This window comes from Caretta caretta, chromosome 3 (genome assembly GCF_965140235.1).
Source record: "Caretta caretta isolate rCarCar2 chromosome 3, rCarCar1.hap1, whole genome shotgun sequence".
NCBI lineage: Eukaryota > Metazoa > Chordata > Testudines > Cheloniidae > Caretta > Caretta caretta.
Window position 1 is genome coordinate 135,573,640 of NC_134208.1, and position 26,823 is coordinate 135,600,462.

At 45.3% G+C, this 26,823-nt stretch overlaps 1 protein-coding gene across 5 annotated transcripts in view; it reads right to left on the minus strand.

Annotated features, from left to right (window-relative positions):
• Positions 1-5,770: 5,770 nt before the first annotated feature.
• GNG4 (G protein subunit gamma 4) overlaps positions 5,771-26,823 on the minus strand; it is a 42,307-nt gene continuing 21,254 nt past the window's right edge. For all 5 annotated transcript variants that reach the window (XM_048843810.2, XM_048843809.2, XM_048843808.2 and 2 more), the window contains exons 2-3: positions 22,475-22,583; positions 5,771-6,508 (exon numbers count right to left, since the gene is read on the minus strand). In XM_048843810.2, coding sequence (XP_048699767.1) covers positions 6,380-6,508; positions 22,475-22,573 — 228 coding nt within the window. In that variant the 5' untranslated portion in view covers positions 22,574-22,583 and the 3' untranslated portion in view covers positions 5,771-6,379. The remainder of the gene's footprint in view (positions 6,509-22,474; positions 22,584-26,823) is intronic.

The following is a 26,823-nucleotide window of genomic DNA, read 5'->3' on the forward strand; positions in this document are numbered from 1 at the left end:
GCTGAGATCTGGGGGCAGGTTCTCTCCGTGGATACAAGATTGACTGTAGCTGAAAATCTGTGAGCTGGGAGGAAGACTCTGGTTCGAATGGCATCCAACTGTGCCCTGATAAACTCCAGGTATTGCACTGGTGTCAGCGTAGATTCCTCCAGGTTTACATGAAGGCCGAGGCTAGAGAAAAAGTCCATTGTCATTTGGACAGTGTGAAGGGCATCAGTTTTGGATGGGGCCTTGAAGAGACAGTTGTCTAAGCATGGAAAGATGAGAACGTTCTCTTTGCATAGGTAGGCAGCAACTACTGCAAGGACTTTGGAGAACACACAAGGGGCTGTCAAGAGTCTAAAGGGCAGTACTTTATATTGATTGTGATTGGTCCTCATGATGAATCGAAGCAACTGTCTATGGCAGGGTATACTGTGATATGGAAATATGTGTCATGGAGGTTAAGGGCTGAGAACCAGTCCCAGTTGTGAGATAATGGTGGAAAGGGTAACCATCTTGAAGCGTTGTAGTTTGACAAATTTGTTTAGTTTTGAAGATCTAGGATTGGTCTCCACCCACCAGATTTTTTTTTGGACCAGAAAATAATGGGAGTAAAAACCCTTCCCTCTGTGCCAGGAAGGGACTGGCTCTATGGCCTCCAGTTGCAGAAGATGAATGATTTCTTCTCGTAGAATGAGTTCATGAGAAGGTCCCTGAAGGGGGATGGGAAGGGAAGGGGAGGTGGGGGGGAATAGATAGGAAAGGGATGGAGTATCCTTCCTTGATGATCTCTAGAACCCACTTTTCCAAGGTAATTAGCCGCCCTGATGGAAAGAAAGGGACTAGATAGTCGCCAAACTGATGGGATGTCAGAGATTGCTGTTGTGATTGGAACAGGGGAAGGCTTCTCAGGGCCTCAACCACACCTGCAAAATAGTTGTTTGGTTGAAGGTGTGTGAAAGGTAGCTCCCTTGAGGAGTCGTATGTCTGTGCTTGGTAGGGGGCTCTTGTCAACAGTGTTGAGTATCATAGCATCGCTAGGGAGTGTATTGCGGTGGTCGGGATCATGGGGGAAGTTGGTATTTCCCTGGGTGCCTCTTCAGTGCTGGTGTGTAAATGCAGAGAGAGATTGGAGAGTTGCTCGAGAGTCCTTAAGGGAGCATAGGGACTCATCCGTATGCTCCATAAATAATTGCGGTACCTCAAAGGGTAGGTCCTTGACAGTGGTTTGTGCCTCCTTAGGAAGTTCGGAGAGGTGCAGCAATTATGCCTGTGTCTCATGACTGTGGCAGTCACAATGGAATAGGCAGCGGTATCCACGGAGTCCAAAGAGGCTTGTAAAATCGTATGGGCCAAGAGGTGTCCTTTGGATCTAAGCAACCAAAGTTACTTTTTTTTGGCGCCAGGAAGGTCTTAGCAGAGTTCCTGCATTTTAGAATATTTGAGACAATTGTACTTGGCCAGGACAGCCTCGTAATTGGATATTCAGAACTGGAGCATAGCAGATGAATAAGCCTAAGGGACCAAATAGATCCAATAGCTTCGACTTGGTCACGAAGGGTGGATCAAGGTTGGTACTGGCGTCCTTTTTCATGCACAGCATTGACAACTAGGGAATTTGAGGTGGGGTGAGAAAAAAGAAATTCCATGTCTTTTGTGGCATTATATTTTTTGTCTGCCATTTGCAGGTCAGTGGGATTGATGCTGGTGTCTGCCAGAGCACCTTGGTGGGACTGAGAATGGCCTCATTGACAGAGAGGGATATTTTGGATGAGGATGAGGATTTGTGCAGTTTATGTTGTTGATCTTTCACTTTCTTCCACCAAAGGAATCTGGAGAGAATCTGCAATCCAGCGAAACAACTCTTGGAAGTGTCTAAAGTCGTCAACTGCAGTAGGGAGGCATGATCTTTTCTTCCCATGATGTGGCTAAGCGGAGTGGCGGTGGAACTTCCTTCTCCTTTTCTTCCTCCTCATCAGCTATGGGGAGAGGCTTAACCTCTGGTGGTTGAGAGACCAATGGAGATGGCAAACGTGTAGGTCTTTGGCTTTGTTCTATTGGACGTTTCCCAAACTGTGCTCTGTACGTGGCCCAAGGATTCCAGAATGGCCAATGTGGAGGGAGCGGCACATGGGTTTGCATCTGTGGAGGTCCATACCAGGGTCCTGGTCCAGTTGTGGATTGTGAAGACGTGTAGAGGACGCCTTTTGCGCCTGTCCAGAGTATGAGGGTGGGGATGGAGTACTCCTCCTTCTCTTCCTCTTCTGTGTCGCTGGGAAAGGGCAGTGCTTGAAGGAAAAAGGGAATAATGGTGTAATTCCAGAGAGGAGAACGGAAGTGGAGGGAGGTCGTGTCTGAGTAGTGGTGACTCAGCCATATCAGATACAAGTAGGTCCTTAGGATATCTGAACTCTTGGGGAGGAGCATCATTGGCACTGGCGCATGTATTGGTACTGAGGAAGGGGTGCATTCCCTTGAGCAGCCAGCAGATGGAACTGAAGACTTGCTCAGTGCTGATGGTTTGCTCGGTGCTGAAATGGTCATCAGCACTGGCAATATTGTTAGTGCCATAGTACGCGAAGTTGGCCTGGTCAGGGCAATTGGCTGAGTTTTGGACTGATCTTTGTTCAAGAGGATGAAAGTTGTTATAACCATGCTAGTGGGTTAACAGAAAACAAGAACAGATACATTTAAGACTAATTCCATCAGGGTTTCAGAGTGCAGACCATCATGCACAAAACAAAACATTCTAGAAGGTCTTCTGTCTTGATCTCCAGTGCTGAGACATGGTGCCAAAGGTTGTAGGTCTGCCCGATTAGGATCTTTAGACCTTTACTTAGCTCCAGTAACGGAGGTACTTGGATAGTCCCTTGAGCTATGTCCCCGGCCAAGGATGTCGAGGCAACTGACCTCACAGGGGATGGTGTTCTGGTGGACAGAGCCTCAGAGGGTGATGAGGGAGCCCGTTTCTTCCCATCAGCCCAGGAAAGAGAAGATTTTCTTTTAGAGGGATGTGGCGAATGAGGGTCGATGGACAACCTAGCAGAGCATGAGAGTTGCATGGGGAAGGTGTGTGGTCTAGGGTCCAATGATAGATGCAGTGATTTCTCCATGAGGAGAAGTTGTAACCAAATGTCCCATTTTTTTCTGGCTCTCCCAGTCAGGTTACAGTAATGAGTACACTTTTGCGGGACATGTCCCTCTCCCAGACAGAGAATGCACTGTGGGTGACTCAGTTACAGGGAAGGCATCCTGGCAGGAAATGCACCTCTTAAACCCAGGAGATCTGGATATAAGGGTGAGGGGAAAAGCTTCCTGGTTGAGAAGGGCAGGAAGCGGGAAAACAAAGACCTAAGCTATGAACTAACGGGGAGGGCAAGATAGAAAAGCTTTTTTTTTTAAGTGAGAGGATGAGAAAGGAAGAAGTAACGACTAAACTACACTAAAAAGTAACAGCTAAGGCACTATCTAACAGGTCAAAAGGAGAAGGGGCTCTGCTGCAGATTTCATCCCAGACCAAAGGGGGTAGAGATGGAATGCGGGGTGGTTGGACCACACAACACTATATATACACATCCTGCTCATGGTGGGAGACGGGAAGGTGCGCATGTGTGGTCCGATGGGCACTGCTGATGAAGATCTCCGATCTCAGCTGCAGGGGGGGGTGCTGCTGCACCTACAGTGGAGCACCATAGGGCATCACTCAAAGAAGAACCATCAACTGAAGCCCCTTTTGGGGAATGAGGAGTACAATACCTTTCAAATAAGTTTTCATGTGAAGTTTCTGGGACAAGCAGTTTTTGGAGCTAAGATGGTCAAAAAGCTTAAGTAGTGTTGGAAGAAATTTCCAAACATAAAACTAAATTCCATCTCTCAAAAGCAGCTGATGCAAATCTTTGCAAGTATGGTAAAGTAATAGTAAAAAATCCAATGGGGATATGGGCAAAGTCTGTGGCTGAAAGAGACCATTCTTGAGAATGTTAGAGGTGTCACATGGCCCAAACAAGCATAAATGGGAAAGCTAGTTCCACCCTTAATTATGGAGTTCACCTTATAAACACCTTAAAAAGGTATATTCTGTTATTAACCCTTGAATAAAGGGCAATTCTTAAGTGATCCAGAACTGTTACCACTACATTGTCCTACCAGGTCCTTCTAATTAGGCACTATTTGCCCATAATATACACACACGTGTTAAACAGAATGTGAACAGTCTGTGAAAATGGGAGAACGGTATCCCATTTCCAAATAAAATTAGAGTCATGTGGTATATTCTCCTCAGATATATTATATACATACAATACGCCAAGTATGGATTACATATTTACCCCCTTTTTACTGTAAGCACAGAAGAGTCTCAGTAGGTATAAAATTAATTATCTTGATTTGGCTGAGTTTTGGACTGATCTTTGTTCAAGAGGATGAAAGTTGTTATAAACATGCTAGTGGGTTATTAGAAAACAAGAACAGAAACATTTAAGACTAATTCCATCAGGGTTTCAGTGTGCAGACCATCATGCACAAAACAATGACTTGTTTTCATTTCAATATAAGTTTACCAATGAACAGACTTGATTTTTGTAAACACAACTTTTTTAAACACTGATGCTCAAGTGTACTTGATGTGGCTCTTTAATTTACAGACATTAGAAGTAATTTGAAATAGAAAAGAATTCTAAGTAAGCTGTTGCAATATTAAAATGCTAGATGAGATTGTGTTAATGAGCCACAAATGCAAACTCATACAAAACCTTTGAGAATACAGCTGTGTGGCCTACATTCCCCTCACTCTTTATTCTATTAAAACTGTATACATTGAGGAATGACAAGTGAACATGTTACCATGGTGATCAGAGTAGCCTTATGAAAGTTACAACATCATTTACTATGTAGAAAGGATTCCCTAAAAGACCTTATTAAGCAAGAAGAAACAATGTTTTTTTTAAAGTTTTCAGAAAACAATTTTTGTTCCACTTATAATAATGTATCTGATATATATAGGGCCTTTCGTTTTCAGTTATTTTATTTAATTTTTCCCAGGAATTTATCAGTGTTTATTACCACAACAACAAAAACAGGTGAAAATCAGTGCAAAAAAACCAGCTCCTAATGATGTCAATAACAAAACTTCTACTGACTTCAATGGGAACAGGATTTGGTTGAAGCCTTACGCTTTCACACACAGAGAATATTCTATGCAATGAACCAGCGTGTCAAGACAGCACAGAACATCTAAACCTATAGAAGTCTTCTGGCACATTCTTCAAAGCATTGTGACAGACATCTGCATTTACCATTCCCAATGCCTTGACATTTTGTTCTGGTGGGATTGTATAGATAGGATCAGATATTGAAAAATAAGCAATACGGCAGTGATTATTTCAGTGTGGGTGCACGGACTGTAAATGTAAACATTGAATTAAGGTGAAAGCTATACCACTCATGCGCAGTACATCATCCTTATCTTCTTCTAAATGCATCTATTTTAAACAAAGTATTTATATTTCACACATTCCTCACTGAGGACTTACACCAGGGCAGGTTTGAGGCTTTAAAGTCTATGTTGCAATCAGCAGCAAGTATTGGCTAACGGCCTACTTTACTTCTGTTCAAAAGCAGCAGCATAACATGCTCCATAGCACAGCCGAACTGAAAGAATGAACAAGAATTTACTCAAAGCTTCCTACAAGTTTAGATCATTACAATTTTAGAATGGGAGGCAAATGGCTTTTTGTATTTCTATAAGCCTTCTTGGTGCAGAGTTAAGCTAAAGGAAAAAAGCAAGCCCTAGATTGTGCACTCCTTTATTTTCTTCAGCAAAGGAAATTTCAGACTCGCAATGTTGCTTAATTCCACCAAGTTTTAAAGTAAAATTTGCTACAGTGTTCACTAAACATCCACATTTATAAATACCATTTACTGTACAGGATTGACCGTTCCAAGCAGCATTACAGCAGTAACTGGCGTTCTGCTTCAAGAGAGGTCATTCTGCTTTTGTTAGATATAAATTTGTCAAGGCAAATGAAAATAAATTACTCACCTTTTTAAGAAAATGAAAGTTAAAAATAGGTTCAAGAATATGTATGACTGATTTTGGTCTCAGAAGAATCTATGACTTGCAAAGAGATCTACCATTTAATATTATATTTGGTTCTTTCATTAAAAACCAAAACAATCTTTATTGATAACTGAAATTATTAAACTTATGCGTTGGCAGGAAAGTGAGGCTACCCTAAAACTGCATGGAAACCACTTATTTACCATAAAAATGTATTGTGCTTCTAAAAATATTGTAACTGTGGGTTTAATTGTTGATAACTCAGGGAAAATCTAATGCTAAAAGCATGCACCATCAGTAATGGATTTTCACAAAGGACATTTTTAATTACAAACTGACTCAAAGGATAGTACAAAAGAATTTCTTCTCCCTGAAGGGATTTTCAGATGCAGGCACTGGTATAATAAGGGGATCTTCTCCAATATGAGCATCACAGTACGCCAATAAATCAGCTGCAGCCTTGGATACCTAATAGGAGAAAAGAAAGTGATAACCATTATTAAACTTGTGATATTGAAATAGTCAGCATTGTTTAAACATTCCCATTTAGCCTAAAAATATCAGAAGTTCCCCTTATTAAAGCAGCAGATGATCAGCGTATCCACTTTTCAAGGTATTAGACCAAAAGGCTGAACCTGCTCTTACAAGGGCAGATCTTTCTTTCACATGGTTTTTCAACATAGGGGATAGGAAACAGTCTTGATTCATGGAGTTTCTTCCTAACTGTTCCCTCAGGAACAAACAGTGAGTTTAATACCCTTTGTGAAGTCACCAATTAATGTGATAAATACAGCATTTATTATAATCTGAATCTTAGAGTAAATTGTCTTAACATTTATTTGTATTTATTTTTTCATATTCATGGCATAAATCTAAATCTTCCAAAATACACGGGTAAAAAGTTTTACTTTTTTCTGTCCTTATGGAAAAGTTCCATAGAAATTTAACAGAAAATTAAAACCTTTCTTATAGGGGTTTTTGAACTATACTATACAATTTAATAGCTACCTACCTCTCTGTTATACAATTTTGTGAACACTAACCTTCCTATGTGTTTTAGTTACTCTATTGGAATGTATAGGCTGTAGAGTGATTTCTATAGAACCCTATTGGTTTCATACCTATCAAATTCTATAATTTTTCCATACAGATGTACCAATCTCCTTGATTTAGTGCCACACAAAACACATACTGATTTGTGTGCTGGGGTCAATTGCAATATATTGATTTCCATTTCATGCAAAAATGTTCCATCACTAGCTGAAACCCTGCAACATTACTCTGTTACGTCTCAACAGGTTTCTTTACCAGGGGACTTTACTGGGAGCTAAAGATGCCCAGGGCCTTGAAGAATGAGGCTCAATATGAGCATTAATTGTTAGCCTTCAGGATGCATTGTCAGTCCCACTTATTTTCCTCAGGCCTTTGTGATAGGGCTGTGGCACCTAGTCATGCTGTGTCACAAAGTATGTGGAGTATTTTTGTATCATTTGACTGGCTGGCTGACTATTTCTGTTACCTGAGTCGAGCCATTTACATTTTTCTTTTTGTTTTTTAAAAGATTATTGTATCTTAAGTATTGGGACAGTGCCCAGAGCTTAGGATAGATGCTCTTTTTATCAGTCAAGCTATATTAAAATAATGGTGTACAAATAAAGGACAATGATGTACCAAATTCTCCCTTCAATTACAGACTGAACTCACTATCATTGTACCACTATAAACAAGAGGAGAATTTGAGCCTAATTTCTAATGTTTTCTAAAGAATTTGTAATCAGCCTCAAAACTCTAGCCTGCTCGTGCACAACTTCCTTTGGATAAGGCCCATAACATTAATGGAAACCTTTCCACTGACTTCAGTAAGCTTTTAATCATGCTCCATATCAAGGAACAATTTATTCCATACAATTTTGTACTAACTAAAACATGGTGATCTGTTAGAAAACTTAAAACCGGCCAAATATTTATGATTGGAATCCCATTACAGACTCCACTCCTTAGCTGAGGAAATCAAAATGTTAAAGTCACGGATAACTAGTTTGTAGCAAGTGAACCATGCTGAGAGAGAGAGAGAGGGCTGGGCAGAGGCGTTACCCATGAACAACGAATCACTGGGGCAATACATAGCTAGGAAAAACAGTATTACATAGGGCAGGAAAATAGTTCAGTTGAGCAAAACTTGAGGGGAAAGAGGTCTGCAGAAAGGAACAGTACTTTAGAAAAAGAAACAGGTCAGACAACAGGAAAATAAAATGGGTAAGTGGACCCTAGCTTCAAAGGTAGAAAGCAAAAGAGGTGAAAGGAGACTGTTTCCCCATTATTTTCAGACTCCCTCAAATATCTACTAGGTGAGATGTGGCAAAAGAAAAGATGATTTTTCACTTTCTTCTGGAGGTGGACAGGGGCCAGACAGGTGTGAATTGTAATAACCAAAGAGAACTGCAGAATCTTTTCAGCAAATCCTGACAGGATTTTCATTTAAATTCACTGGAGAATTTAAAGAGACTCTACAACAGGGGTGGGCAAACTTTTTGGTCTGAGGGCCACATCTAGGTGGGGAAATTGTATGCAGGGCTGGGACAGGGGGTTGGGGTGTGGGGGGGAGTACGGGGTGTGGGAGGGGTTGCGGTGTGCAGGAACGGGCTCACGGCAAGCGATTGGGACAGAGGAGGGGTGCGGGGTGTATGAGGGGGCTCAGGGAAGGGGGTTGGGGTGCAGGAGGGGTGCGAACTGCAGGAGGGAGCTCAGGGCAGGGGGTTGGAGTGCAGGAGGGATGCGGGGTGCGAAGGGGCTCAGGGCAGGGAGTTGGGGTGCATGGGGGTGCAGGGTGCAGCAGGGGGCTCAGGAAAGGGAGTTGGGGTGCAGGAGGGGTGTGAGGTGCAGGCAGGGAGCTTAGGGCTGGGAATTGGGGGGCGGAGTGCAGGAGGGGTTCAGGCTCCGGCCCGGCGCTGCTTACCTAAAGTGTCTCTGGGTTGGCAGCGGTGCACACCAGGGCCAGGGCAGGTTCCCTGCCTGCCTGCCCTGGCCCCACCCTGCGCTGCTCCGGGAAGTGGCAGGCACCACGTCCCTGCGTGGCTCCTGGGGGAGGGAGGGACACAGGGCTCTGTGCGCTGCCCTTGCCACGCCTCCAGGTACCCCCCCCCCCCAAAGCTCCCATTGGCCACAGTTCCCTGTTCCCGGCCAATGAGAGCTGTGGGGGGTGGTGGCTGGAGGCAAGGGCAACGCATAAGGCATTCCAACTTCTAGAATGCTGATGGGTTAGAATGTTGATTGGTTACAAGTTCTTTATATGGGCATGATGTCTGAGAGCACAGTGATATGCAGGGTCACAGCAATTCAATATGATGAAACCTATTACTGAGTCCATCCCTAGGCTAAGGCATGATATAGCCCCCACACCTAACTTATAAACCAATTTACAAATAGGAAAATGGAACACTTCCAGAAATAGAGAGTTGGCATACCTTTCAACAACATATTAAAACAACACTTCAGATTTACTAACGTCAGAACAAGAATCACAAGTAAGTTGTAGACTCACTACAGTATGATCCAACTACCCACTTACAACAAGCCATGAAGCAGCACAGGCCAACATTTCAGCTCAATGATTGTCACAAGCTAAAACCTCCACCTTCTTCCCCATATCAAGCCCAAGAACTTTTGTATGGGGGAACCCCCCCGCACCTCAGGCATACACTGCATTAAGGCTGTTGGAGTGGCTCCCTGGCAGCTGTAGAGCTACAGCGACTGACTATTACAACAACAGCAAAAAAGTTAGTGATCATACTCCAATAGCACTAAGTCACATCAGGGTGAACTTTTATAGGTTACGGACATATTTCTGTCAGCACCCAAGAGGTGTGCTGCAACTGCCTACTAATGCATACCCTGCTGTGCCTTATTTCTATATGGAATGTACTGTGTCATTATCACATTTGAAATACAGGAAATGTTAAACAAAGGACATGATTTTAAACTTTAGTAACAGTTGCTCACCTTAAAATATTCAAGCTGAATGCTGCTTGGCAGTTTCTGTTCAATGTTGCATGACTCAGGACTACTTTTATCAACATCAAAAAAATCAAACCTAACATGACTTGCATCACATCCTTCCCTATTTCCCCAGTAAAAAAAACGGTTACTCACTTTCTCGTAACTGTTGTTTTTCAAGATGCGTTGTTCATGTCCATTCGAAGCAGGTGTGTGCGTGCCATGTGCACGCCAGCCGGAAGATATTTCCCCTAGCAGCGTCCATAGGGTTGGCCGGGGCGCCCCCTGGGGTGGCGCCTTCATGGCGCCCAATATCGAATCCTGCCAACCTCCCCACCCCCTCAGTTCCTTCTTGACAACCATTCCGACAGAGGGGTAGGTGGGTGGGTATTGGAATGGACATGAACAACACATCTCGAAGAACAACAGTTATGAGAAAGTGAGTAACCATTTTTTCTTCTTCGAGTGATTGTTCATGTCCATTCCAAGCAGGTGATTCACAAGCTAGAGATCAGGAGATGGGGTCGGAGTTATCCACTGAAAAGAGCACAGCTCTCCCAAAAGCCGCATCGTCCCTGGACTGTTGTGTAATTGCATAGTATGACGTAAATGTATGTATCGAGGACCACGTGGCTACCCTGCAGATTTTCTGAATAGGGACTTGTGCCAGGAACGCCACAGAGGAGGCCTGGGCCCTGGTAGAGTGAGCGGTTATCTGCGGAGCGGGCTACTTTGCCAGGGTATAGCACTCCCTAATGCAGGACATTATCCATGACGATATGCGCTGAGATGATACCGGAAGGCCCGTCATTCTGTCTGCCACGGCTCTGAAGAGTTGGACGGATTTCCGGAATGACTTAGCTCTCTCTATGTAGAAGGCTAAGGCCCTATGCACGTCCAGTGAGTGCAGCCTGCGCTCCCTATCGGAGGAGTATGGCTTGGGATAAAACACTGGGAGGAAGATGTCCTTGGTCATGTAAAAATGGGAGACAACCTTTGGGAGAAAAGCCGGATGAGGCCTAAGCTGAACCTTATCCTTATGAAAAACTGTGTAAGGGGGCTCAGACGTGAGGGCTCAGACCTGAGCTCCAAGACCCGTCAGGCCGAAGTAATTGCCACGAGGAACGCAACCTTGAATGAGAAATATAGCAGGGAGCAGGTGGCCAGAGGTTCAAATGGTGGGCCTGTAAGCCTGGAGAGGACTAAATTGAGGTCCCAGGCAGGGACAGGCTGACACGTGTATGGGAAGAGCCTGTCCAAACCCTTGAAAAAACAACTGACCATAGGGTTTGCAAAGACCGAGAAACCGTCTGAACCCGGGTGGAAGGCGGAGATCGCGGCCAAGTGGACCCTTAATGATGACCAGGACAAGTTCTGGTGCTTTAGGTGAAGGAGGTAGTCCAGTATAAATGGCATGGAGGCGAAGAGCGGCAGCTGACTACGTTGCTCCGCCCAGATGGAGAACCTTTTCCACTTAGCCAGGTAAGTAGCCCTGGTAGAGTGCTTTCTACTACCCAGGAGGACTTGTCTGACCTGGTCCGAACAAGAGAGCTCTGTGGCACTTAGCCATGGAGCATCCAGGCCGTAAGGTGGAGCGACTCCAGATTCAGGTGCCGGAGACGGCCCTGGTCCTGTGTGATCAGGTCGGGAACCACTGGTAAGGTGAGAGGGGCTGCTATGGACATTTTCAGGAGCGAGGTGAACCAGTGCTGATGTGGCCACGCTGGCGCTATTAGTATGACTCGAGCCCAGTCCCTGCGGATCTTGAGAAGCACCCTGTGGACTAGGGGGATGGGTGGGAAAACGTACAGCAGGCAGCCCTCCCATAAGAGGAGGAAGGCGTCCCCAATGGACCCCGCACTGTGGTTCCCGAGAGAACAGAATGACATTTCTTGTTGTCCGGAGTGGCAAACAGGTCTATCTGGGGAGAGCCTCAAAACTGGAAGATTGAGCTCACCACGTCTGGCCGAAGGGACCACTCATGGCTGTTGAAGGTCCGGCTGAGGCTGTCTGCCAGTGTGTTTCACACCCCTGGGAGGTATGAGGGCTGCAGGTGGATCGAGTGCTCTATGCAGAAATCTCACAGTGCAAGGGCTTCGCGGCACAAGGGAGAGGAGCCTGCACCCCCCTGTTTGTTGATATAAAATATCGCCAAGGTGTTGTCCGTGAGGATTGAAACACATCTGCCCGTTATGTGCGTTTTGAAAGCATGACAGGCCAGATGCACTGCCCTCAGCTCTTTGACATTGATGTGAAGAGCGAGGTCCACCAGAGACCAGAGGCCTTGGGTCTTGAAGTCCCCTAAGTGAGCCCCCCAACCCAGATCCGAGGCATCTGACACCAAGGTGAGCGAGGGCTGAGGGCTGGCAAAAGGTACCCCTGCGCAAACCATTCGAAGATTGAGCCACCATAGGAGGAAGTCCAGTACCAGGTGGGGCAGGGTTACGACTCTGTCCAACACATCTTGGGCTGGTTGGTACACTGACACCAGTCAAGACTGGAGTGGGTGCAGCCTGAGCCTGGCATGCTGCACCACGTAAGTGCATGAGGCCATGTGTCCCAGCAGCTTTAGACAGTTTCTTGCCGACATCAGGGGGAACTGTCTGAGGCCGTGTATGATGTCCTGAAGTGAGCGAAACCTGGCCTCTGGGAGGTACGCTCTGGCTTGAGTAGAATCTAGGACTGTGCCTATGAACTCTATCCTCTGCACCAGGGACAGAGTGGATTTCTCCTCGTTCGGGAGGAGACCTAAGTCGAGGAAGGTCCTCCTTATAAACTCGACCTGAGCCTCCACCTGGGCCCTCGAGCAACCCTTGATCAGCCAGTCGTCGAGGTATGGGAAAACCTGTATTTGGTGCTTGCGCAGGAAAGCCGCAACAACTGCCATGCATTTTTTGAATACTCACGGGGCAGTTGACAGTCCGAACGGGAGAACTGCAAACTGGTAGTGGCCTGTGTTCACCACGAATCTGAGGTACTGTCTGTGATGTGGGACTATTGCGATATGAAAATACGCATCCTTCAAGTCGAGCGCGGCGTACCAGTCTCCTGGATCCAGTGAGGGGATAATGGAGGTTAGCGGGACCATGCGAAACTTGAGTTTCTTTATGTACTTGTTGAGTTGTCGCAGGTCCAGTATGGGTCTGAGGCCCCCGTTGGCCTTCGGTATTAGGAAGTACCGGGAGTAAAAACCCTTGCCCCTTAGCTCCTGAGGAACCTCCTCCACTGCCCCTACTGAGAAGAGGGACTGCACCTTTTGACACAGAAGTTGCTCATGAGAGGGGTCCCTGAAGAGGGACGGGGAAGGAGGTTGGGGGGGTGGGAGGGTACAGAATTGGATGGAATATCCCCTCTCTACCGTGCGGAGCACCCAGCAGTCCAAAGTAATTTGAGACCAGGCACAGTAGAAAGGGGATAGACGGGACAAGAAAGTAAGATGGGAAGGATCCAAAGGTCGAACTGGCAAGCCGTCCTCGACTGTACCCTCAGGGTGGTCGAGTGGTACGGTCGAGGACGGCTTGCCAGGGTGGTGGTGGTGTAGAGCCCTGTGGGGCCCTAGGCTGGCCCGAGTTTTGCCCAGAGGGAGGATGTTGCCTCCTCTGAGTGCTCCTGTTCTGCCTATGTGGAGCATCCTGGCGGTTCTGGGGTTGATAAGGACGAGGAGCAGGTTGAGGTCTAAACTGTCTGCGCTGGGTTGCAGGCGTGTGAAGCCCCAGCGAACGAAGGGTAGCCCTCGAGTCCTTCAAGCTGTGAAGTCTCTTATCCGTCTTCTCGGAGAAGAGAGCTACACCTTCGAAAGGAAGGTCTTGAATGGTCTGTTGGACATTGTGGGGAAGACCAGAGACCTGTAGCCAGGAGCCTCTCCTCATAACCACCCCTGTGGCCAAAGTGCGAGAGGCCACATCTGCTGCATCCAGAGTCGCTTGTAAAGACGCTCGGGAGACCAACTTCTCCTCCTCCACGAGTGCAGAGAACTCCCCCCGAGCTTCCTGGGGCAGAAGCTCTGTAAATTTTGCCATAGACGAACAGGTGTTATGTCCGTAGCGGCTTACTATGGCCTGTTGGTTGGCTATACGAAGCTGTAGACCTGATGTGGAGTAGACCTTCCGGCCAAACAGGTCCAGTTTCTTGGCATCACTGTTTTTAGGGGTGGAGCCTTGAAACCCCTGATGTTCTCTCTGATTGGCCATGTCGACCACCAAAGAGTCCGGAGGAGGATGCGTATAAAGGTGTTCATACCCTTTAGAGGGAACAAAGTAGCGGTGCTCAGATTTCTGGCCGTAGGTGCCAGAGAAGCAGCGGTTTGCCACAAGTTCTTAGACGTTTCAGTTATTGACTGGATAAATGGAAATGCAACCCTGGATGGGCCGGAGGGAGCCAGGATGTCTATGACCGGGTATAAGTCTTCTTTTGCCTCCTCTGCCTGAATCCCCAGGCTTTGGGCGGCCTGCTTCAAAAGCTGTTGAAGAACCCGGTTGTCCTCCAAAGCTGGGGCCGGTGAAGTCCCCGTGACCGCTTCGTCAGGTGAAGACGAGGAAGAGAGAACTGGAGGTGGACCCAGTTCACTGCCTTCAGCCCTCCCGGGGTCCCTTGGCACGCGGTACTCGGTCTGTGGAACCGGCACCGATGAAGAACTCTGCATCTCAGCCAGTGCTGGGGCAGGTAAAACTGGTGGGACCGAGACCGTCGAGGTTGGTAGGGATGGAGCTGAGGCTTCCTCTGGTGATGTTGGCTGAGGAGCCGGTGCACTGGCTGAGGCATCAGTGCCAAAATCATGTGTCAGCAGGGCCGCTCCAGTCGAGGGCGGACCCATCGGCGGCGGTGCTGGCGCTGACTGTGGCACGAACGACGCCAAGGACACAGACACCGTTCTGGAGTGCGGACCATGGACTTGACCCTGGCTCTGATGGTACGCCCAGGGTGTCCAGAAGGGCCACTGAGCAAGTTGTTGCCACTGCTGTTGCCAGGTATGGTTGGTGACTGCGCCGGGACTGGGATCTTCTGCTGTGCGATCTGCTTGATCGAGCCGAGTCTACCGCTGACTCCGAGGTCTCCGAATGAAAAGACCACGGAGGAGCAGTCCCCTGGGTCACCAACGAACGACGACTCGACTCCGGGGAGTGGTGTGCTTCCTGCATCTGTGCGGGCGGTGCCGGAGATGGAGACCGATGAGCCATCATGGTTGGCTTGCACCTGGAGTGAAACAGGGGCCATGCGGTCACCGGAGACTTGTCCCTCCTTCGGGGGGGAGGCCGGCACGGGGAGGTGCATTAGGTCCGTTGCCGCCTCGAACGCCTCTGACGTTGATGGTGGTTGTATGTCCACCAGATGGTCTGGGGATCGAGGAGGGTTCGGACTCGACTGGACCCCAGCTGGGGCAGGAGTCGACGAGACCCTGGGTGGAAGCGAAGTGGACGTGGTCTGTGCCGAGCCACTCGCGGACGGCACCGGCCCCTTAGGCTTCAGGGGGGGTGATCGGCCCCTCACTGGCCTCTTCTTCTTTACTGGCACCGGAGATGGAGAACGGTGCTGAACTGATGCCAACGCCCTATGTCCCAAAGAGTGGTGGTGCCGGTGGGCTTTAGAGTCCTTAGTCTGGCCCAATTCGCGTGCCGGTGGCGCCGGAGCACTGCGCACCAAAGAGGACGTGCTCGGTGCCGGGTTGTTGGGTCCCGGGTCGGATTGCGGTCTCAGAGCTGCCTCCATGAGCAGGAGTTTCAGTCTCTGCTCTCTTGGGCGGGTTCTTGGGCGGAAACCCTTGCAAATGCGGCACTTGTCCTTTTGGTGAGTCTCACCAAGGCACCGCAGGCAGGATGAGTGAGGATCACTCTTGGGCATAAACTTACCACAGGACTCACAGAGTTTAAACCCTGGAGACCGGGGCATACCCCCGGAGGGGAAACTAACTATCTACCAAACACTACTAACTATGTGATAAGTACGAGCGGGAGGAACTATGACTGGCGGGACTAACTATGACTCTTAAAGTGTTCTACTTTGGGGAGTCGGGCTCTTGAGGCAGGAAGAAGCAGCTTCGTTGCTGGGGGGGGAGTTGTCTCCTCCCAAGCGGCTGGGGCTCCGGCTGGATAAGGAGGTTGCACCTCTCCTCTTGAGGTTCGCTGATTCTCTCACTAGTCTGCACTGTTTAGGGGGAAAAGACGTGGTTTGCCACTGATCCTCCTACTCTGGTCTAGTTACTGGGGCAGCGAGAATAACAGATCCTTAACCTTCCCGCGGTGCCCGCCGGACGCCACCTATATGGTGGTGACCAAAAGGATCTGCTGCCCTGCCCCACAGCGTGACTGGGCTGGAAAACACCCTGTGGGAGAAGCCAACACTTCTGTGTTGAAAAACAATATGATAGCCGAGCCTCCGGGTTCGCAGCAAACTGCCCTCCATTGCATTGAGAATTGCGGGTTTCTCTTGAACTGAGAAAAACTATTTACACTAAGAACAAAGACACTGCTAAGGCGCTTGCTGCAAGAGCGAGCAAAGTACCAGCTAGCCATCATGGGCGGTTAAGAAGGAACTGAGGTGGTAGTGGGGTCAATGGGGCTCGATATTGGGCGCCTAGGCTGACCCTACGGACGCTGTTAGGGGAAAAATCTTCCAGCTGGTGTGCACGCGGCGCGCACACACCTGCTTGGAATGGACATGAACAATCACTCAAAGAAGAACTGTGGCTTCCAGTTTCATAAAAACTCTGTTACATCTGCCACAGAAATGTCTAAAATAATCAGAATTCATTGGTCAAACTGAAGTCTAACAAAGTTAACAACACGAGTGCTTCCTTAATACCTCCCCCTTTTTTACTGTTTTAAAATATGTATTTGCCCAATCTCTCATTTTTCAGATCATGCTTTTCTACTCCCCTCAGGATAAAGGGAGTATCTAGTAGTCAAAGTTACCAAATAGTTGTGAAGCTGAAAACAACTGGCAGCCTCAGGAGGACTGTGGAATTTTACCATTACATTTCAGAACAACAGAGGTGATTAAAACAGCTCAAGTTAGAATATAATCCTGTTAGCTAGCTGTACTGTAATTATAAGCTTTAAATGACAAGGAAAAATGCTGCAATTATTATGTCATCTGCCTTGTCATAGATTGTGAATAATTACTATCCTTGCTATGACACCCACTCCACTTATTCCTTTGCATCCAAAAATCAACAGATCCACACACATTTCTCAGCAACCCCGCCGCTTATCTCATAACATTATTCAGAGCCAGTTAGGGATATTTTCTACTTCCTTTTGAAAAAAAGGAAACAAAGTAATAGCTGATACAGTATGATACTTAAGTGTTTCAGCATTCTTTCTTGCTGAATTTTTCTACTCATGAAGGAGAGGAGATCTAACAGAGCTCAGAGTCTCTATTCATGGGACAACTATGGTGCAGCCAGTTGTGGCACTACATTCTCTTAACCTCTCTCAATTTTGATGACCTTCCTGGTTAGCAGGAATCAGCATCTTTCATAGACACCAGTAGTTGTTCTTGATGTGTCTCCTAGGTAGGAGCCATTACCTATATCAGCATCCTGATTCCATGCTGTGGGATCGATCCTCACCTTCTGTAGTCAGAAGACACCAAACTCAGTTTACTATTCTTCTACTGTAACTCATTCTTTAGGCTTATCATAAGCCATCAACAACAGCATTCCCCCCAGACACTGGTACACGTACCAGTATTGATGCTTCCAGCTTTTATGACTAGTAGAAGTCGTATCTCTCCCTCTCTTTAATGAGCTTCCTTGTTGGACTTCAGTGCATTGTCACTGCTTCCTTCTCTGATGGTCCACGGTGCTTGCTTTCTAGTCAGTTATAAACAATTTAATCTGCAATGAAGTATTGGCACCTCCAAATGCAACTTGTAGGACCACAAATCTTTGATATGAGCAGGCTCACATAACCTCTGCTGGTTACTGCATGTGAGGCAGCCACAGACAAGGTGATGTGCAATGGAGTCCTTTTTGTTTCTTTATGATGTATGAAGGTGGCCTAGAAAGTTTATTTTAAGAAAAACATTTTCCTTCCTTTTTTTCTTGTCATTAGAAATTCAGGTCTTATCTACTCTGGAAGACTGATCGGGTAGTGAAGCTATTTTTATTCAAACTATTTAAAAACCACTTGTTTTTTGTTAATGTCTATTTAACTTAAATAGTTAAGAAACACTTGGGGAAAAGGACATCTTTAACATTCAGCACTCCTACCTCTTCAGTTAAGATCTGCAAGAGCTCTAAATTCACATCTTGAGATTACCAATGAGTCTTTCAGTAAACACAGGATAGACCAGATTTGTTATATCTGTTATTTCTAAGGTTAAAAAATAAAAAAAAGCAGGCAGAAAAAACCTCTTAACATCCCTTTTCAAGTTTTCTTTGATCATAAAAATAAGGCATAAACTCAACTGTTTTATCCTTTGCAAGTCACTTTTAGGCTACTATGCTTATACAGTTGCCATGAAAGCCCTGGAGCCACTGGTTTTTCAGCACCTTATAAACTGCTATGATACAAATTTCTGTTTAGTTTGACCTTAGATCAGGTACCAAAATGCATTTGGAGAACAAATAATTGGGCTTTTAAGCTATCCGGGCCTTAAGCCTGCCTCAGCTGTCCATAATTAAACTGACAACAAAAAAGTCTCATTTCCCTTCTGCCTTTGTTGTTTTATATTTAGTTACAAAGCATTACTTTGTACTTCTACACATTAAGTTGTCTCTACTACATTCCCTGAACAAGTCCTTATCAATAGCTAGGCTGTAGTTTGGTGCTGTACCAGCTGTTTTAAGATAAGGCCTAGTAAATGAAATTAGGTTTGAGGGGAAAAAAGCCAACTGAAAACTGAGTTTTTGAAAAACGGGGATCTTAGTGCAGATACATGAGAACAAACAGATTTTCACTGAATGAAATGCAAATATGAATGTACATGTATACATGACAATTTCATCATCATGTAATAAAGAGGTGAAATACTTAAAGCTGTGTTTATATAGTTTTCAATGGAACTTTGCATAAGCAGTTTCCAATTATTGGTGAATAGATTTAGATAAAAGCACCAGTGATAATTGATATTCTGACTATTCACCTAAAAGCAAGAGTGCCTTTATTCACTCAGGATTACGAAAATGCCTGTATGACATTGAATTAGAAAGAAAATACTACATACATGTACATGATGCAGTTTTTAAATACACAATCACATATTTTTTCTCCCTCAGGTACCCTGCCTCATTTAGTGCATAGGATGGATTCACAAGGAGGTCAAGTTAAGGTTGCATGTGTAATCTTGTAACTGGCATTATCTAACAGTGCTTGGCTTTATAATTTAATAACTGTCTTTTAACTTTTTTTTACTGTAATATGTTGGAGTGTCACTTTAATTCTGGGGAGGTTATCACATCCAAAGATACTGTAACTTTTAAATGAGTGCTTTGAAGACTTACAGATTAAATGTAGCAATTTAGAAAATTAAACAAGAACTTTTCAGCTTCTTAATCACAACATTTGAGAATGGTATAAATTCTAGGGTAGTAGGTTTTATTCTGTTTTTTAAAATACAAAATGTGATTTCCTTGTATTCATTTTGCAATTATTTCAAATGTGTATTTGAACAACAGCTTGGCTGCTGTCCTCCTTCCATCTAGTCCTGCAGTAAATTCATTGTACTATTTGGGGGACAGAGTGGGTAAAAACTATGGGTGAGATTCTCACTCTGACACCATCCCCTGTATGTCAGGTAAGGGGGCGGAGCAACTTAAAACAGAAACTGAGGAAGACAGCTGTGAGGCAGCCATCTAAGAATTCCCTTGCAAGCACTGGCAAAGGAGGTGTGAAAGGTGCATCAAAGGTGGTCCTGCAGCTAGGATTCCAGACAGCATTGCAACCTATACGGCAGCCTCAGAAGGATGTAATAATTTAGCTCCACAGGGATGTCTAAATTATGGTGGGCCACTGAGGCAGGATCAAGTAAACCTAGACCATTCTTGACTCGTGTTTGTCCAAGCTGTTCTTAAAACCTCCAGTGATGGGGATTCTACAACCTCTCTTGGAAGCCTATTCCAGAGCTTAACTACCCTTGCAGTTAGAAAGTTTTTCCTAATACCTAACCTAACATCTCCTTTGCTGCAGATTATGCCAATTACTTCTTGTCCTACCTATAGTGGACATGAAGAATAATTGATAACAATCTTCTTTATAACGCATATCAGTTAGTAAGAAACAACATCTTTAACATCTCTGTAAATATTTTTGGAATGGGAGCTAGAATTAAGCATTTGCTTTCGGTCTTTAAAGAAAATAGGGAAAATATGTATATACAAATATTTTCCAAGTATCACCATTCCATGTGAAGGGTAAATAAATATTGCTGATTGTAGGAAACTTACAAGCTAGCAATACTAAGATTATTCTAGATCATGCTACGCAATAACTAAACAGAAAAAGTAACCTCATTTACCCAATGGATTATTTTTAAATATTCTATTCAAGTGCAGGTTGCATATTTAAGAAATTAAAGCCTATTAAAATTAACTTCTTGCAATGGAAACATTTATTGTACTCTTGCACATGAGAAATATGAGTAACGCATGAAATTTATGATGAAATTTGTAAAACGGTTGGTTGGAGGAAAATTTAATTAAACTGAAGTGGACTTGCTTAAAAACACTCCCTCTTCCCCCTCATCCTTTATTTACTGAAGGATATGATTTTCAGACATAGTGATTAGTGACTGTGTGTGCAACATGACATCTTAAAAGGAAGCTGATTTTCAGAGTGCTTGAAAAACCAGGCCCTTCTAAAGTGACTAGTGATTCTGCGTGCCCAACTTGTCACCTTTTAAAATCTTGGCCTAATGGAAGACATAGGGAGAAATGAAGAGTAATAATTCTACACTTTTCAGCTAAAAAATTATGAAAATTTCTCTAACCAATATAATCTCTTCACCCCACATGCTTAACAAATACAGTTAAAGGTGTAATATTTTACCCACAAAAAGATGTCCTCAAATATCAGATGCAGACAAATCTGGAGAAGCCAAAATGAAATATTGCATCATTCAGCTTAATTCCCCAGGGCAATGACAACTCTGCTGAACAAAATAAAGGTGAAATTGATTGTGTATTTTGTGTTTCATCTATGTTCAGTGGTAACACAGAGTGACAGAACAGTGATTTAGAAGAGTGATGCAAATGCTAACGGCCAAAATGTTCTAAAGGGCAGCCTCCTTCACTATTGGTGCAATCTGCAACTGCAGAAACCGCTTTCACCTCAACCCAAATGCTGTTGGGCTTTGTCTTGCCATCAGGAAGAAAAGGGCTTGTGGCTCCTTTAAGGTTCCCCCACACTGATTACGAGGGAGTGCAAAGAAGACAGTTTCCTGAGCCAAGGGCAACTGGATGAGGCTGACTCAGGTGGGATGCCAACCATCTTGTGTATTGTAGGAGGGAAGGTATTTATAGACGGTTCTCTCCAGAAATAATCTCTCTCACCATGGACAAGGAGCACTCACCCTCCCCACCCATGGGATCAAAGTAGGTCTGAGTTTTATGATCAGCTTTGGGCATTGCTCTAGTTGCCTTTTTCTTTTGGGGCTGAGAAGGAATTTTTCACTCACTGGCAGATTGGCTGGGGCAAGATGTTTTTTTTTGCCTTCCTTACAGCAGTTCAGGGCCCCAGTGGGGTATTTAATGAGGGTAGGTCAAGTTCTTGCATCTTAACAGCTATCCAGTGCAGGTCATCATTCCATAAGGGGTCCAGTTCCCTGATAAATTGGAGTTGGGAATCTGGGGGAAGGGAGTTGGCATTCCTAACGTCTGGTACAGCAATGAGACGACCTCCCCACCTCCTTTCACCCTCATAGAGGGGAGGATGGTGGGGTCCCAGCAATGTGCAGTTTGCGTAGAGCTGATGACAGCCCTTCCAAATAGGTGGGAATGATTAAGGAAAGAATGACGATGTACACTATATGATTTATTGATGAATATTTCCCAGATGAGTTAATAAAATTGTGGCCTAATTAACCCACATCCCTTGAATCTTTCTTTCTTCCTGCCGGGTTAGGACAATGCATCTACATTTAACTGCAGGAGCAAATCTAAGTACCTGTGCCTCAAACCACCTGACTGTGGGTGCAGACCAGGTAGTTAGAGATGCAAGTACTTCTATTTTACCTGTTATTATTTGCTGATGTACACTGTGCCCACAAAAAAAAAAAAGAAAGAAAAAAAAAGAAGTAGGCTGGGCATCAGTCCTTTGAGAAGTACCCTGCTTAAAGTCAGACAGAATCAATTATACATCATTGTTTTTTCATGTTATCATTCTTTGAACATTATTTCATATATCACATTGCAAAGTACTCCGATAAGGATTTTCTGAAGTACCAAAGGTGAAATTTTACGACACAAAAGTAAAGGGCAATTTCAGAACAATTGACTCAATTTACCTTTATCCTGTCCATGTATGCTTCCATTTTTAACTGCTCCACAGCTTTTCTTGCTTGAGATATATTGGTTGTGTTGTTATTAGACATGATTTCCTTCATTCTGTTTTCCCTAGAACAGTCAAAGTTAAAGCAATTGAAAAGTTGCTTTTCTAAACAAATTCTTACAGGCTTGGTTAAGAGTACACTTATCTAATGTAATATAGCGATCAGACTACAGTTAACTCTCCCTAGACTGATAAAATAAAACTGAATGTAAAGTTACCATTGCTAGACTGCATATCTATAAATGTAAACCACAGAAGGTGAGGAAATAAACAGTTGTTCAACAATCCATCTATACTCAATTCCCCTGTACATTAGCTACCATCCTCCCCACATATTTGCACCCTCAACCACAACTCTGAGCATAACTAATATGCCAAATCACAAATGCAAGTTTCTACACAAAAACTACTTAATTTAGATTGCCAACACAGATCATCCATTCACATAATAAAAATACATCTGAACCACCATTTGCAATTTTATTCCAGGCCTCGCTTACACACACTAATACAAAGCCACATACAGTTCTTTTGTACATATGATTTATGAAAACCACACCATCCTGATATCAGTCATCAAAACAGATTACTTTTTAAGCAATAAGAACAGTCAGTTAAGACTGCTCACAGGTTGTTCAGGAAACGTGCTAGAGATGAGTAGTGGAAGAGAAGCAATCAAGGTTGTAAAGGGGAACTAAGGAGTTGAGCATAGATGGAGTGTTCAACTAGGTAAGTTCATGTAGGATCGGTCCATCAGTGGCTATTAGCCAGGATGGGCAGGGATGGTGTCCCTAGTCTCTGCTTGCCAGAAGCTGGGAATGGGTGACAGGGGGATGGATCACTTGATGATTATCTGTTCTGTTCATTCCCTCTGTGGCACCTGGCAGTGGCCACGGTTGGAAGACAAGATACTGGGCTAGATGGACCTTTGGTCTGACCCAGTATGGCTGTTCTTATGTTCAAAGACTTAACTGCTTATTTCCTTGGTTTTTATGGTTTCCATGATTGGGATATGTACTTTACCAACCTAAACACAAAACAAACCCCCATGAAGTGTAGGAATTACCCTGTTTTTAAAGACAAATAATTATGTATTAACCTTGATACCTGTCTGCAAACTATGAAGGTAACAAAGATAAGATGGGTGAGATAGAATCTTTTATTGGACCAACTTCTGTTGGTGAGAGAGAGAATCTTAGAGCTTATACAGCGCTCTTCTTCAGGTCAGGGAAAGGTACTCAGTGTCACAGCGAAAGACAAGGTGAAATAGATTGTTCAGCATAAAGTGTTAACACGTTACAAGAAACCGTTCAAGGTGAAGTGGGTGGTTAACACCTCCACAGTCACAGGACAGAGGGTTAATAGGTTACAGATTGTTGTAATAAGCCATAAATCCACTGTTTTTGAGTCTGTGATTTTTAGTGTCTAGCAACGCTACGAATTTAAGCTTCCAGGCCTGTCTTTTGAAGGTGTTGTGCAGGTTTCCTCTGAGGATGATGACAGAGGTCACACATGGAATGATCATTCAGTGAAGTGTTCACCAACAGGTGATATGGTGTTTTTGTCTTTTATCGTTTTTCTGTCAGAGTGTAGTGATTTTTTCGTTTCATCCACACAGTTGTTCTTGGGGCATTTAGTGTACGCACTACTGGGTTTACACTGGCTCTGGTGGCGCCAGGCCCAGGGGCCCACAAAGGGTTAATCCAGCCGGGCCACAGCCCAGCAATGTGAAGAGTCAGCAACTTCTGTGTGCCAGATGAAACACTAAGCAGCCTGGGGAGTGCAGTGCAGAGGTGCAAAAGGGACTGTCTGTTCCAGGGTGTGCTGGGAGTTGTAGTTTGCATGCCACTGTGTTCCACTGGGGCCCTGGGACCTGCGCTGCCAGCTACACTACTAGTCCCAGAATGCCCCATGCCATGCTACTAGCCACCCCAGCTGAAGTGTCGGAGGGGACCAAAAAAAAATCCCAAACAAGGAAATGGTCTGGTGCAGGGAGAGGGTTCCCGGTGCTAACCCCGCTGCACTCCTCCCCTCCCCGAGTCTCCCCCACTCTCCTGGGGTGGCGGGGAGCTGGGGGCAGCCCCCCAGCGAATGTGATGCCTGGGGCCTCCTGGGCACTGTCTCGACCCTGCACTTCAGGGTGGGGGTTGGTTGTCTGTGGTCCCTGGGAGCAGGGTGGGCAGTGACAGCAGGGCTTGTCAGTGCTGGCTGGCACATCCCCTGCCAGTGGAAATGCCCAGAAATTGCCCCCCTGCACTCTGGGGAGGGGGCACAGCCCAGTGTTGAGGGAAAGAGGCAGTTGTGGGGCAAGTCGGGGTGTGAGGGTGGAGCTGGCAGTGACTCCATGTGGGGGGGTGTAGGAGAAGCAGGATGTTAAGGTGTGGGTTGGCTCAGTGTTTGTGGGGGGGGGGTAGTAGAAGGGAGGGAGATGACAGCCCTGGGGTGAAAGTGTGTGAGGGGGTGGGCAGTAGCAGGGAGATTGAGGAGAGCCTTTGTTAGGGGGTTAGTTGTGTGGGATGGGGACAGTAGGAGGGATGGGGGGGGGGAGAGCCCAGGTGTGAAGATTGGGGTAGGAGCTTGAGCCTGGATTGTGGTAGCCTTTGTGCTAAAGTGTGTTTTCTCTCAGTGGCCCTTTCTCCCTGCAAAAGATGGGCACCAGCAATTTTCCTCCCCAAAGTTTTGTAAACATTATTGTACCAAAGTAGAAAATGCAACTTTCAAAAAATGTATTTACGAAACATAACTTTGGGTGGAGGAGGTGGTGGTGGGGATATGGAGGTGCGACACCACTGACTGCTACATCCAGGCTTAATATGGCTCATAAGTGTGCTCATTAAGCACTTGTGTTCAGGGCCCCAAGCAGGCCCTGAGTGTTTAAAGGAAAAAGACAAAACTAACAAACAACCCCCATCCCACACAAACCAAATTCAGTGGTATTCTGGGTACATTGATGTTAACCCAGTTTGTTCTCTGCAGGCTGAGTGGAGGTCGCAGTGTGGCTTCAAATATCTTATTTTGTTTTTCAAATAAATGTTTTCATCCCCATCCCAGCAATACCACATTTACTATGGCATCAATGGTGCTGTCATGCCGGGCCCACACTTGGAAGGGGCCCATCACAACCACACGGGGGCCCACAAATATGTTTGGCACTGGGCCCACAAAAAGTTAATCCGGCCCTACGTGTACTGGATGAGTTACGCCACATATTGTGATGGGCATTCATAGGGCAAATAGGTCTTGAAAGTGGGGGGTTATTGATCACAGTAGCGGCAGAGGTATGTCTGCAGGTTTTGCGTCTGTTGTTCTGGCAGGGTCTAGTGCTGTTTTGAGTTGGTGGGTCCTGGTCTGTGGGGAGCTTGCTTCTCATGATGAGCTTGGTGAGGTTTAGGGGTTGTTAAAAGATCAGATAAGGGGGATTTGGGAAAGATTTTCTTTCAGAATGGGGTCTCCATTGAGTTGGGGTTATAGTTCTTTAATGATACCCCAGATGGATTCCACATCTTAACACTTAAGATTGTATTCACCAAATAAGGAAACTCCACCAGAGAAGTAGCTTGCATCATAGATCAGGCCACCCAAATACTCCAAGAGAACGTTATAGGCCTGGCTTGACATAAGGAACTTGCCTCATTTCTTAGTGAGCATAATTTAGGGTGACCAGATGTCCCAATTTTACAGGGACAGTCCCGATTTTTGGGTCTTTTTCTCACATAGGCACCTATTACCCCCTACCTCCTGTCCCAATTTTTGACACTTGCTATCTGGTCAGCCTAGCATAACTGGGAAAGTGAATGAAAGGTTAAGTTGTAAATAGGGACTTGACAAACAGTATGCCGGGAGTCAGGATGTTTGTGCAAGCAAAGATAAGCAGCAGCATCTTGATGGTAGTAACAATGGACAAGATTACATTCCAGGTTTAAGATCAGTTTCCAGGACACAGTACATGGACAGAACATGCTATACAGGGATTGGTTCTTGCCAAGTAACCAATCCAATAATGTGTGAATTAATGTACAGCAAATGCAATGTAATGTGTAAATGTATATAAAGGAAGACGTTATCTGTGTAACTTTGGATGAGCGGTACACATATCTAATCCCCTAACGCTTGAGTCTAATCAGTTCAGTGTAGCTTTGCTGTATGCCATTGCCAAATAAAGGAACCTGAGTGATGAAATCCAGAGTCAAATTGAGTTTTTGGATCCCAGAGAACTGGATCAAGTATTTTCTCAGTATTGGACATGGTGCTCTGGCTAAGCCAAGTGGAAAAGGTCTCAGAGGAAATCCCAACAAACCTGCTTCA